This window comes from Podarcis cretensis, assembly GCF_951804945.1.
Source record: "Podarcis cretensis genome assembly, chromosome: 3".
NCBI classification, from domain to species: Eukaryota; Metazoa; Chordata; class Lepidosauria; order Squamata; family Lacertidae; genus Podarcis; species Podarcis cretensis.
In genome coordinates, this window is record NC_137172.1 from 43,864,915 (window position 1) to 43,877,962 (window position 13,048).

The 13,048-nt window shown below is 41.2% G+C and overlaps 2 protein-coding genes across 4 annotated transcripts in view; both read left to right on the top strand.

Annotated features, from left to right (window-relative positions):
- AHCTF1 (AT-hook containing transcription factor 1) overlaps positions 1-8,422 on the top strand; it is a 50,462-nt gene extending 42,040 nt beyond the window's left edge. For 2 of the 3 annotated variants that reach the window (XM_079969420.1, XM_079969421.1), the window contains exons 31-36: positions 438-544; positions 1,445-1,620; positions 2,020-4,081; positions 5,463-5,596; positions 6,507-6,613; positions 7,575-8,422. In XM_079969420.1, the coding sequence (XP_079825546.1) occupies positions 438-544; positions 1,445-1,620; positions 2,020-4,081; positions 5,463-5,596; positions 6,507-6,613; positions 7,575-7,776 (2,788 nt within the window). In that variant the 3' untranslated portion in view covers positions 7,777-8,422. The remainder of the gene's footprint in view (positions 1-437; positions 545-1,444; positions 1,621-2,019; positions 4,082-5,462; positions 5,597-6,506; positions 6,614-7,574) is intronic. The other variant, XM_079969422.1, reaches the window with a different exon arrangement.
- Positions 8,423-8,900: 478 nt separating this feature from the next.
- Positions 8,901-13,048, top strand: part of LOC307212304 (kinesin-like protein KIF28) — a 31,086-nt gene continuing 26,938 nt past the window's right edge. Inside the window, 1 exon segment of the mRNA XM_079969471.1 lies at positions 8,901-9,090. Coding sequence (XP_079825597.1) covers positions 9,037-9,090 — 54 coding nt within the window. The 5' untranslated portion in view covers positions 8,901-9,036.

The following is a 13,048-nucleotide window of genomic DNA, read 5'->3' on the forward strand; positions in this document are numbered from 1 at the left end:
TACCCTAGTCAGTTCTTTTCATGTCCCACTCTAAGGCAGGAATTGACAATTTGCCACACAGAGGAAACTTTTTTTTTCTTAGACAGTAGTGTGCATTTGGATTTTGCATAGCAACTGCCCTGAGTGAAGTGTACTCAGAGGAATATGAATAGGATAATATGCACATTAATACTGAGAATGGTTAATCAAACAAACAGGAAAGTAAAAAATTGACTTTAGTTAGCCACATCGTCAGAACTGTATAATTTGCATATAACAAAGAGGTAGATTCCAGACTTTTCCACAGAACTGGCTTTGCAGTATCTCTTGCAGTACAGTTCAGTAATAATCGGAATGGTTTAAGGTATTTGTTGACAAAAATGTGTTAGTAGCTTTCATAAAACTCACTTTATTTAAAAACTGTAAGTGAAACTGTCCCTTACTTTCTTCTTATAAAGTCAAACAAATGTCCTAGAGTCCAGCATGCTGCCATTGTTGGAAAACAACCAGCTCCTTGATGAAGCAAGTCCCCAAGCTTTGGAGCCATTAGGAACAGATGCTGAATGTATGTATATTTGAATAATCGAGCAAATTTTCAAATGATCAAATAGACAAGGGAAATAATATTGAAAAGCTTGAAGTTGTGTGACTTGATTCTCACTGTGTACCTTTGATGCATGTGTGCTAAAATCTTAGCCTGGTATATTTACTTTATGTTAAAATAGTAATTTCTGACCTGTTCAAGATACCATTTTTTATTAAATAAAATGTTTAATTATAAGTATATACCTCAAAAACATTTCCTATACTTATTAAGATCTGTGCTTCACATTCTGCAGTGCTGCTGTATAATTTGGTATACTCTACAGTGGGGGAAGTGATAAGTCTCCAAATCCTGTACAAACTTAAAATTAGGCTGTAATTGGAAATCTGGGTATGCTTTTATTTTATTTAAAAAGGACTTAGGAGTCATTCTAAGCTATTAAATTAACTTTGGACTAAAGCACTACTGTCTTATAAGCCAATTAAAGTTGCAGATTGGGAGGACCTTTTAGCATATGATACGTTTTCGCAAAAGACTAACATAAAAAAAAAGGGGATATGCTGGATGATCTCAGACATTGCAAAAGCTGTACCTGGTGACATGTTTTTCCTTTGGATTAGGAGGCACAATTGTGCTAACAAGTATTCACTGACTTTAAATGCACTAATTGCTTATTTAATGGGAGAACAAATATTTATCCGACTGCAAACTTCTGTTGTACATTGGTAGCTTCGTATTGCTGCCTGAGAGGCGCAGTAGCTCAGAAAAACCTCAGTTTTTCTGATTCTGCAAAGCAGAAGCGAGCAGAGATCTAGACAGTTCCTTAAATATTATTGGTCTCATCATAATATCTATCACTAAAAAGTTTTAATGTGGAAACAATAAAATAAGAAAAGTAATGAGATGACAATCCTTTTTCAGCTGTCATAAGTATTCCTGATAGTGAAGACATTGTCAGTGTTCATTCCAAAAATGAACTTGAAGAAAGAGAAGCATTAGATGAAGATGGGTCAAAAGAAGCTGAGAGCGAAGAAAATATAGCAGTCCTGCATGAGAAAACACCACTTAATATTGAACCTGCAAGTCAAGAAGTAAATGTAAGGGCTTCATTTAGCACTTCGGAACTTTCTTTGAAATCTGTTTGGAATTATTGCTTTGCCTGTGTAAATATCTTGGATATTTGTAAACTTTCACATGTGGGGCAATGCTTAAGGAAGCAGCTGCAGGAGGAGACAGTTTTTGTCCCAGAGCACCCACAGATGCAGATACTGCTTCCCAATGACCATTTATTTCCATGCATGCAACTGCTGAAAAACCAGTTCCATGTGGCCGTGTTCCTAGAGCTGTACTGTGTGGAGCAATGTACAAATAGCTGAGTACAATGGCTAACTTTAAACCATTTGAATATTCCTCTGAAATTGGAAGAACTCTTTTCATTCATTAAATTTATTGAAATATGTGTATTGGAATTAAATTTATATACTTTTTGTTTTTAGCTTGTTGGTGATGGAACACGTGAAGTACACATCTCAGAAGCTGTAGTTGAGGCACTTCCGTACAATGAGCTATGTCCTTCAAGCAGTCTGAAATATCAGTACAGCAGTGATGCTATGGCGCAGCAAGTCACATGTGAATTACTCAAGAAAGATGCTGGTGAATCGGACTTTACTGGAGGAGATGGAGATCTGCTGATGTCCCAAAACAATTTTACGTTACTATTAGAAGGGGATGAAGAAGCTGAGATAGGAGATTCTAGTGCATTGCATACTTCCCCTCCTAAATCAGCCAGCGAGTTAGAGGGTGCCTATGTAAATAGTGCTGGAAGTAACAACCCAGAATTCATCACAAATACAGTGTCCACTGTAACTAGTGATCAGATATCACAGAATACTGCTGAGGTGTTGCCTTATGTACCTGAACCTATTCAGATGGCTATTGCTGAGAACCTATTGGATGTAATCAAAGACACAAGAAGTAAAGAATTTTCAAGTGAGGTTGTGGACCAGTCTTTTCATGAAAGCATAAGTAAGAAGGTATTAAGTTCACCACAGGCACCTCTGCAAAATGTTACCGAAATAAGTAAAGATGTAAAATTGAGTCAAGTTGAAGATTCAGTGATGTCTAGCACCAGCACTGTGGAACAGATTGCACAAAATGTAAATGACTTATTACCTGATGGTCAGCCATTGGGACAGATGGATAAACCAGATCTGCTACTACCACCAACTCCAAGGAGAAGTGCTAGACGGGCAAAAGAAACATTGAACATTCCCGAAAGCCTTCCCCTTGGTTCTGAACAAGAACCTCAAGAAAAACAGACAACACAGGTTCCTGCTTTCCCAGTCTTAGATACTAAGGAGACAAAGGAGTGTGACTTAGAAATATCAACAAATGTGCATCCCATCACACAGGAGTTTCAGGCAACCATTGCTACAAGAAGAGGGGTTAGAAAACCAAAAGAGCTTGCATCAGAGCTTCATAAGCATCCAAGTGAACAGCTACCTTCTGCTCGCAGAAGGACTCCTAGAAGCACAAGAAGTTTAGTAGGGGATCAAGAAGGTAGTCAGTTTATCATTGACCATACAATTCAGATGATGGTAAATCCTAAAAGTGCAAGAAAACTAAAAAGCATTGCTTTCCACCTGGCAGAGAACGTGATTTCAGATCAGGAGGTAGAACCTCGTGAAGAGCAGCTGAGTACAAAACCAAGAAGAGGAAGGCCAAGAAAGCATGGTGAACTGAAAGTGATGGCGCAGTCAGAAACTGCAGCTGGGAAGCTGCCATTACCTTCACCAGTTAGAAGGGGCAGACATAGAAAGTCAAGTCTACCAGAAGCCATTTCTGAACATGACATACAGCCAAGTAAACCACAGCTACCTGTATCAACTGAGCAGGAGAGGGCGCGAAGCACAAGTATATCAGAAACTGTTTCTGATCAAGAGACTGGGCTTATTAAACAGTTGCCTGTGCGACGAAGAGGCAGACCAAGAAAGAATCCTTTGAATGTGTCAGCAGATTTGGGACTGGAGTTGTCTCTGTTGTCTCCTCCCCCAACACCTAGTCAATCTTTTGTCACTCCTAGAAGAAATACTAGGAGAGGATCTGTTCAAGAAAAGACTCCAGTCGACACCACAAAGAGGAAATCTGCAAGAATTGCATCCGTGAAAATAGAAAAAACAAATACAAGTATAGAGAAAATGGATGCAGAAGAACATTCTGTACAACCAAGTGAGGCAGAGACCTTAGTAAGGAGTTCTAAAAAGAGGCAGTCCAAGATGACGGCAATCAGAAAGAGAAGCCAGTTACCATCTCTTTCTGAGGAAGGTACGGAGGAGGAGGAACACTTGCCACAAGCAGCTGAGATTGCAGTAGGATTGCATTCCACAGTAATGACCAAACAAAGGCTTAGTGAAACAGGGAAAACTTTGGCACATCGTGGTACTCTTGTGAAAAGGACCAGATACAGCAGAAAGAGTACGAAACAGAGTCCCACCCTGGATACAAATGAGACATTCTGTTTTTCTCCTCCTCTTACAAAACTGACAGAAAAATCTAAAGGTACTTGAAATGTTGCCTTCGGCTGTGTAAGGCTTTTTTGCTTATTTAAAATTGCCTACTATGCATGAATTCCATTGAGGGTAAAACATAACCAGAGCAGGATAAATACTGGGGATTTTTCTTAAAGCAAGACTGCCTATAACCCTGCCCACATTACTGTATGATATCAGTATGCCATCTACTGGGTATGGAGCCTCTACCCCATGGACCTAATTAGGCCTGCTGGGCCTTCCTATTTGGCTCACCAGGCCGTTTTAATCAACCCTCACAAACCTGACATAGGCACATATATAGGAATTGTGTACCCAAAAGTTTCACCCATTTGTGACTTCTGAGTGCATTTTCAGCATTTTGCATATATGTATTGCCTCATCCATTACAAAAAGACCCAGTTCAAGTGCAGGGGAGACATTAGGATTCATCTGTTCTGTAAAATGTGAAGAGAGCCTTTGAATGAGCTGACTTTCTGCAACAAAACATTCCAAGGCAATAGACCACAACTAGTGCAATAGGGTGTGGAGCAGCCCTCCATAAGACATTAGTTTTTACTTTGCCTTGTCCATTTGCAGTCAGCTGGTACACTATTGCTGTAATGACAGCACTGCAGCTTAACTGCCCATTCACTTTAAATCAGGGAGGGCCAGAACCTTATCTCCCCATTGGTCCCAGACCAAATTTGATAGGTGGGTGAGACTGTCAATCATCTGATGTCACTATTTTGCCAGGTGATCCTTTGAAGCAGGAGGGTCAAAGAGGAGCATGGGGGTGCTTGCCAAAAGACTTTCAAATATCACTGCTCCAGTTTTTAGAAGTTTAAGAAGCATTGCTGAGAAGGGAGAAGCAGGTTCAATGAAAACTACTTCCCTCTCTAGGAGCAAGGTGCAACTGATGGATGGCGGAAGCATGCCTCGCTTAGTAAAGAAACAGTTGGCGCTCACTTTAAGTTCCTGATTGTTCCTTTACCTGTTATGTGCCTGACATTATGTATGACAGCTGGTTAAGGGAGGTTGGGCGTGGCTTTCCCAAAATGGCCTGGTGGGCCAGAGGTTTCCCACACCTGCTTTAAATGCCGACCCCACCTCTTTAAATGGAGACCTGCTCCCACCTCCCCTAATGCCCCAGCTATTCTCAGAAAAAGGGTAGGAGCAAAGCTGTGCTTTATGACATGTTGGCTACCACGGCATACAAGGTTCAAAGGGTCTTTGTGTAACAAAGCCATGCCAGGTGTTCTAAGAAGCTTAAACAAAGAGTAGTTAAATTGTGGGTATATGGAAAGCTCCTCTGCACCCTGCTTTCCGCTTATTCAGGATTGCAGATAGAGTTGCATGCCTGGAATGCTTAATTTCAAGTTCAAAAATAAACGCATGCTTTCTGATTCTAGGTGAGAAAGCAGTGACGCCTGTGCAACTCAAAGATTTCAAGGCAGACTTGACTTCTCAGTTTGTCTTCTCGCCCCCTGCTTTGAGATCTAGGAAGAAAAAAGTGTCCAGTATTTCAAGGATTGTGGAAGAGTTGGTAAGTAAAACCTTTGATCCCTTCTCCAAAGATCTGAAGAGAACAAGCCAGCAAATTCCTAGTGAAAGAGCCAGATTCTCCCTTCTGACATGATGTGATGATTGGGAGATTAAGCTTTCCACATGTTTATAATTGCAATGGACCTTTTCAACACCTTTTGCAGCTTGCTAGAACCAGCTTGAGCTGTTGCTTCTTGGGTGTCCAGGGCACTTAATTGGTTTTATTGGTTTTTACTGTTTTTTAAAGTGCTTAATTTTATTTAAGTTTTAAAATGTAATTGAAAAACTGTGGTTCTCCATGATCATGCTGGCTGGGATGATGGAACAGTGCAACAACAACTGGAGGGCAACTCAGATGACAAGCAAAAACAATATGCACATCACTCCTTTGCTATACAGCAAATGGCAAATGATTTAAAAGATTAAAAGACGCCAGCTTTTGCAATATTTAACACACTTAAGGCAATCTTTCAGGTTCATTGTATAGCATTTGAAGAACTGCTGACAGCAAGCAACACAGGGCAGTTATGTTGCCTTTTTTATCTTTATTAGTCAATATTAGAAATTACATGGAAAAGCAAGGAGTTTGTATTGATAAATTGGACTATCCAATTTAAGACTGGCAGCTATATATCATTATGGAACCAATGGTCTCTATCCAGCTTGTCTTTGTGGAGGGTCCATAAAGGAAAGGAAGCTGGCTTATGAGTGATGGGAGAGGCAAGAAAGATGGGAATAGATTTTGAGTGTGAATGTTTTAAATTACTACTGTATGGCACTGGTTTGGCAGTGTCACTACTAGTGCCTACACGTTCATATGTGGGCAATAAATTTTAAAAGTAAATAAAAAGGAGATGTCAGAGAAACAGTTTCACTTTGTGCAGGTTTACCACTCTACATTTGTCCTTTAGGAATTACCAGTTAAAGAGGAGAAGGATCCAGTCTCAATAGAAACTTCAGAGAAGCCGAAAGTAAAGAGAAGCAGAGCTACAAGGTCAAAAGCAAAAAAAGCAAGCAAGTATGGGATGATTCTATATACCCCCCCCCCAAAAAAACACCCTTGTTATTTCAAAAGCAGTCGTGCAGAAATTATCACAGTAATGCATTTGGGATTTGGTATCGTAATAAAAAAAGACATTAATTTGGTCTTCTGTGGCCTTCCAAATGTTGCCAGACTCCCAACTTCCATTATCTTGGCCATGTTGGCTGGAGGTGATTGGAGTAGGGGTCAACAACATGTAAAGGGGCCTCTGTTCCTCATCCATGCCCTAAAGCATAAGAAATACTTTATACCAAGTCAGGCCATCAGTTCATCTAGTTCAATATTGACTGGTAACAGCAATCTAGGTTTCAAACAGGACATTTTTTCCAGCCTTATGTGGAGATGCTCAGATTGAACATGGGACCATTTGCATGTACAGTTGTACCTTGTTTTGAGTCCGCCCTGTTTTAGGGTCCATTTCATTGAATGTCTGTAGCCAACCCGGAAGTACCGGAACAGGTTACTTTTGGGTTTGTTGCTCATGCACGCGCAGAAGCGCTAAATCTCACTTCGCGTATGTGCAGAGCAGTGCTTTGTCAAGCATCCCTTTCGCTGAGCTTCCGGGGCTCCAGAATGGATCCCAGACGCAAAAAGAGGTACAACTATACTCTATTATTCTCGGTAGTGGCGCCCACCCTGTGGAATGCCCTCCCGCCAGATGTCAAGGAAATAAACAACTATCTGCTTTTAAAAGACATTTGAAGGCAGCCCTGGTTAGGGAAGTTTTTAATGTTTGATGTTTTGTGTTTTTAATATGCTGTTGGAAGCCGCCCAGAGTGGCTGGGGAGGCCTGGCCAGATGTGTGGGATATAAGTATTAATTAATTAATTAATTAATTAATTAATTACGACTGAGCCTACAGCTAATTATTCAGTCTTCATTCATCTGAACAGAAACATAACTTGTCAGTGTAACCTCTCATTCCTCTTCCTTGCAGAGTCCTAGAGAAAGATAGCAGTTGGTCAACGCCACACATGGAAATTCAATTCATTTCTCCTTTTGGCACGCCAGTAGATGGAGCAAAAAGCAAACAGAAGGAGTCTGTGGATAAAGCAGAAAAGACTGTTCGTAAGACTCTTCATAGGAACGAGAGAATAACTAGCTTTCCAAAGCCAATTGTTCAGAAGAAGAGGCTATAACTGTTTTTAAATATGTGTATTGTACACCAATGCTTGTAAAGTCATCATTGTGTGGAATATTAAGAAAAAATCATTAATTTGGAAGATAATTTATATAAATTATTGTAAAATTTCAGAAAACTAAAGGTCTTCAATAAGTAACTCCGTATGGAGTGTGATTTCTTCAGTCAATGCAGGTTTTCTATTTTATAAGACTTCATACATTTATATAATATGTAAATAATCTTATTTTAGGAATGTTAAATAAAAATGTATACATAACAGCGATTATTGTCCACTAGATTTTTGAGAGAGAGAGAAAGAATAAAAGAGGTGTGTGGTGCAAAGAAATTAAAAAGGATTTTAATGATGGCTTGTCACTGTTGGTGCTTCTCTAATGGGAGGCTACTCTTTTTTAACAGTTTGATCTTGCAATGTTTTTGAAAATTAAAATTTGGCAGTTTTAGAATTTATAGAAAATGTTTTGACCTTTTGGGAATTGGTAAAAGGGGTTATCCATTGCATACAAGTTCCTTACTCCTGGTTGAACATGTACCTTATTGAAGTCGGAATGTAAACAATTGTATTGAAGCTGTGCAATATTTTTTTGTATTTGTCTTAACTTGGGAAAGCTGCTCTTCAGTTTATAAAACAAAATCTCACCTCAGATGTTTCATTGTTCTTTCAATTTGCTGCATCAGCAGGAGTCTCTAACATTAGAAATATATGTTTGCATTTACTCACCATGGGACTCAACACTTTCAGGGATTTCACCTCCTTAAATTTGCCCCCAAATTTGATATTTTGAAATGATGCATGTTTTATAGACTTTGTGGTTACTAGAGAAATGCTACCACAATTTTGGTAAAATAAAATGGTCTGGAAATATACATTCTCCTGTAGTGTTTGACCTATATCACTGCAGCACAGAGAAAGTGGAGTCAGGTTGAATCAGATTTGTGGTTCAAATTGAGAGAGAAGCCGAAAGAGGCAAGTACTTTAAATGAAGTTTTACATAGGATGCCCAATATTCAGTTGCCTCTTTTAGAAACGGTACACACTGCTGGCAAATGTGACCTTCTGGAGTTCCTCTTAGACATAATGTATCAGGTAACATTCAGGTAATGAGTGGACACATAAATAATTGAGGAACAAAGCAGCAGCTGTATTAGGATCCACTCTACCCTTTTCTTTTTCCAAAACAAGGTCCTGAAGAGAAAACCTGAGCGATGCACTTTGTTTTCTTTCTGAATTCCTTGGAAGAGTTCAAGCGGCAGAAGCATGCCCGGTTCGGACAGTGTGAAAGTGGCAGTACGTGTAAGACCTTTCAGTAAGGTTAGTAACTTATTTTGTCTTCACTGAACCTATCAGGCCTAAGATCACAATGGGGCAGCTGAGTGGTTGGTGATGGGAGAGGCTAGGGACTACATTTCAGAAAAGAGGAGGAAGTGTCACTTGGTAAGGTGAGGAAGGAGCCCTTCTAGTAATGGTGGCACCTTTTAGAGGGCAAAACATCTGCTATGGAGGGGGTGAAGAGAGTGATGCTTGGAACAGCTGCCCTGCTGCCAGTCCTTCGTACACAGTACTGTAAGTCTTTCATGTAGCAAATCAGGCCTGGTGTGCCTTTCTCTGGGTGTGGTAGGCATGTCTGGCTAGTTCAGGCAGGTTTGTGAAAATGTCTCTTCGCATGCATGTTAGGCCTTGATAGGTTCTTAAGGTTTCCTATAAAAGTAAGAATCTGGCTGAGGTTGCTTTTCTTATCTTACTGTAACAGTAACAAGAGAAGGAACCTTTTGAGAGTTAGGCTGGATCTACACTGATATGTAAAAATGCTGTAAAAAAGAAAAGTGGTATAGCTCTCTTTGCAGTTTCCCATTGCCGGCGGATTGCTGCTCTACAGTGCCTTCTGGTGTCACATTTTTTATTACGCATTTTTAACGTTTAAACTAACCAGTGTAGATTCGCCCTTGGTCTTGGGAACTCTTGTAGCATAGTCCCTTGATTCCAAAGTTTTCCTGAGGACCCTGAACTCTCCTTCTCTGCCTTTGTGTGTTTGTTTTGTTTTAAAGCCAGTTTAATATTTGCAAGAGGCTGCTGTTACTGCATGGACTGGGTTGGGGTGGGGGAGTAACATGACTTTTTGAGCCACAGTTAATGGATCCATTTGGCCCTAGGCCTGATAGTCATCCACTTCATTCTGCCAGGGCTTCTGTGCTTTCTTAAATGTGTATGACAAGCAAGTGTGTAAACAGCTGCAGCTTTTCCCAATTTGCACCTGTTGTGCACCTGTCAGTCATGCAGCTTTTCAACAGGACAAAGCCAGGCTTTCTAAAACATGGGTAGGCAAACTAAGGGTCTAATCGCTTTCTAAATCTGGCCCGCGGACGGTCCAGGAATCAGCGTGTTTTTACATGCTCTTTTATTTAAAATGTACCTCTGGGTTATTTGTGGGGCCTGCCTAGTGTTTTTACATGAGTAGAATGTGTGCTTTTATTTAAAATGCATCTCTGGGTTATTTATGGGCCATAGGAATTTGATCACCCCCCCCATATAGTCCGGCCCCCCACAAGGCCTGAGGGACAGCGGACTGGCCCCCTGTTGAAAATGTTTGCTGACCCCTGCTTTAAAAGCTTGTCTCAGCTGTCTGGAGTGAGGTAAACAAACATGGATATTGCCTGCAGGCGGGGCGGGTGGAAGCTGGAAAGAGATGTTTCTGCTGCTGCCAAGCCAATAATCCCTAAACAAAACAACCCTCACAGTTGGTTTCCTCACTTCAGCTGATAGCATGCATAGTACTGAACCTCTTCAGTTTCCTAGAGCAATTCAGTCTCCTAAAGGTTTGAAAAGAAGAGACAAATGTGACTCACTAATGGAGATACTTCCAGACTGAATACAAATATGAATCTGTCTTGAGGCATTCTGATCAAGGCTTAAGTAAGCATATGAGGGGCAAGAGGGTATGCATGAGCACACTGGCCCTTCCCTACAAACCCTGTTAGCCAGCGTAGACAGTGCTGGGTTTAGATGGACCCAATGGTTAGACATCGCTTCCTATATTCCTACCCGTTGCCCGCCATCTGTTCAAAGTGACTGCCAGCATGTGGCCTCCAGAGGCTTGTCCGAGAGTGAATTCAGACCTCTGATCCAAGAAAAGCTAGCCACTCTAGCAGTGCAACACTTCTACTTTCTCTGCTTTGCATCAGCTTGAATTAATCTTGATTCTCATCAGCAACCAAATCTGGAAGCAGCTTTTCACGTGAGGCAAAGATCCCAAGGTCTTCTCCGGCAGAAATGTCCTTACTGATACCACCAAAGCATTTCATATTTAACTCTGAATGTCCAAAATCCATTCTTTACTGTTTCTTCCAAGCCTGTGCTCATACATGCTTCTACTCTCCTGGCATGATTACGTTTAAGTTTTAAGCCTTATTCTGAACTCCTGAATGGGTCTCTCATGGATGTGATGGTGTGTGTTTCCCTCCCCACCCCACAACATTTTAATTCAGGCTTTAAGCTTGAACTTCCTCTAAATTGCTCATTTTTTAGCAGCACTTAAAAGATCGTGAGTATAAGAAACAATCATAATTGCTGCTTAAGCTTGCATTTTCAAGCATGCATAGATCTTATTACAGTCAGTATAGCTAACTTCTAAGTAAATTTGTTTGGAACATAAATGTGATGTGTTTCATTTTTGGATGCTTTAGCATGTGAAGATTTTTTTGCCCTCAAATCTTCTTTGGGAAACCATCTAAACCCCCTCTCTGAGAACTGCGCAGTTGGTAGCGCTTGAGACTCAGGCTTGCAGGTTCAAGCCCCACACTGGGCAAAAGATTCTGGCATTGCAGGGGATTGGACTAGATAACCCTCTTGGTCCCTTCCAACTCTGTAATTCTATGATTCTGTTATCATGGGAGGTTTGGACAGAGGCACCCCACTGCCTTGCCCTGCTGGCCTTTGATAAAGTATTCTGATGGCACAGAGCTCTTCATGCTGTCCACAGGTAAAAATTATGCCAGCAGGGAGCTCTGAAACCGGGCATTCCGGAGGTGAGGGGCTGAGTTGGGCCCATTGTTATCACTTGATGTCATCAGGCCCAACTGCTGTGCTAGCTCCAGGTTGGAGACCCCACTGCCTTCGTACCAGAGTGAGCAGCAGAGATACAATGGCAGCCCCATTGCTGCCCGACTGGGTTTTGGATTGTAGTGTTGCAGGGCCCTTTGGTGTATTTATGTGGATAGTGATGGGAGGTACTGCGTTATATGAATATCTAACACTTTCAAAGAACTCTGGTAGTGTGTAATACATTATAAATGGTCATTTGAAATGTGCAGCATAGATGAAATGTTGAATAAGGCCCTGTCTGTACTATACATTTAAAGCAGTATCATGCCACATCAAACAAGCACGGCTTCCCCCAGACAATCCTGGGAACAGTAGTTAAAAATGCTGAGAGTTAGAATCATAGAATCATAGAGTTGGAAGAGACCACAGGGGCCATCGAGTCCAACCCCCTGCCAAGCAGGAAACACCATCAGAGCACTCCTGACATATGGTTGTCAAGCCTCTGCTTAAAGACCTCCAAAGAAGGAGACTCCACCACACTCCTTGGCAGCAAATTCCACTGTCGAACAGCTCTTACTGTCAGGAAGTTCTTCCTAATGTTTAGGTGGAATCTTTTTTCTTGTAGTTTGGAACCATTGCTCCGTGTCCGCTTCTCTGGAGCAGCAGAAAACAACCTTTCTCCCTCCTCTATGTGACATCCTTTTATATATTTGAACATGGCTATCATATCACCCCTGGATCGTTTCCAGGCCTTTGACCATTTTGGTTGCCCTCCTCTGGACACATTCCAGTTTGTCAGTGTCCTTCTTGAACTGTGGTGCCCAGAACTGGACACAGTACTCCAGGTGAGGTCTTTCCAGAGCAGAATACAGTGGCACTATTACTTCCCTTGATCTAGATGCAATACTCCTATTGATGCAGCCCAGAATTGCATTGGCTTTTTTAGCTGCCGCGTCACACTGTTGGCTCATGTCAAGTTTGTGGTCAACCAAGACTCCTAGATCCTTTTCACATGTACTGCTCTCAAGCCAGGTGTCACCCATCTTGTATTTGTGCCTCTCATTTTTTTTGCCCAAGTGCAATACTTTACATTTCTCCCTATTAAAATTCATCTTGTTTGTTTTGGCCCAGTTCTCTAATCTGTCAAGGTCGTTTTGAAGTGTGATCCTGTCCTCTGGGGTGTTAGCCACCCCTCCCAGTTTGGTGTCATCTGCAAATTTGATCAGGATGC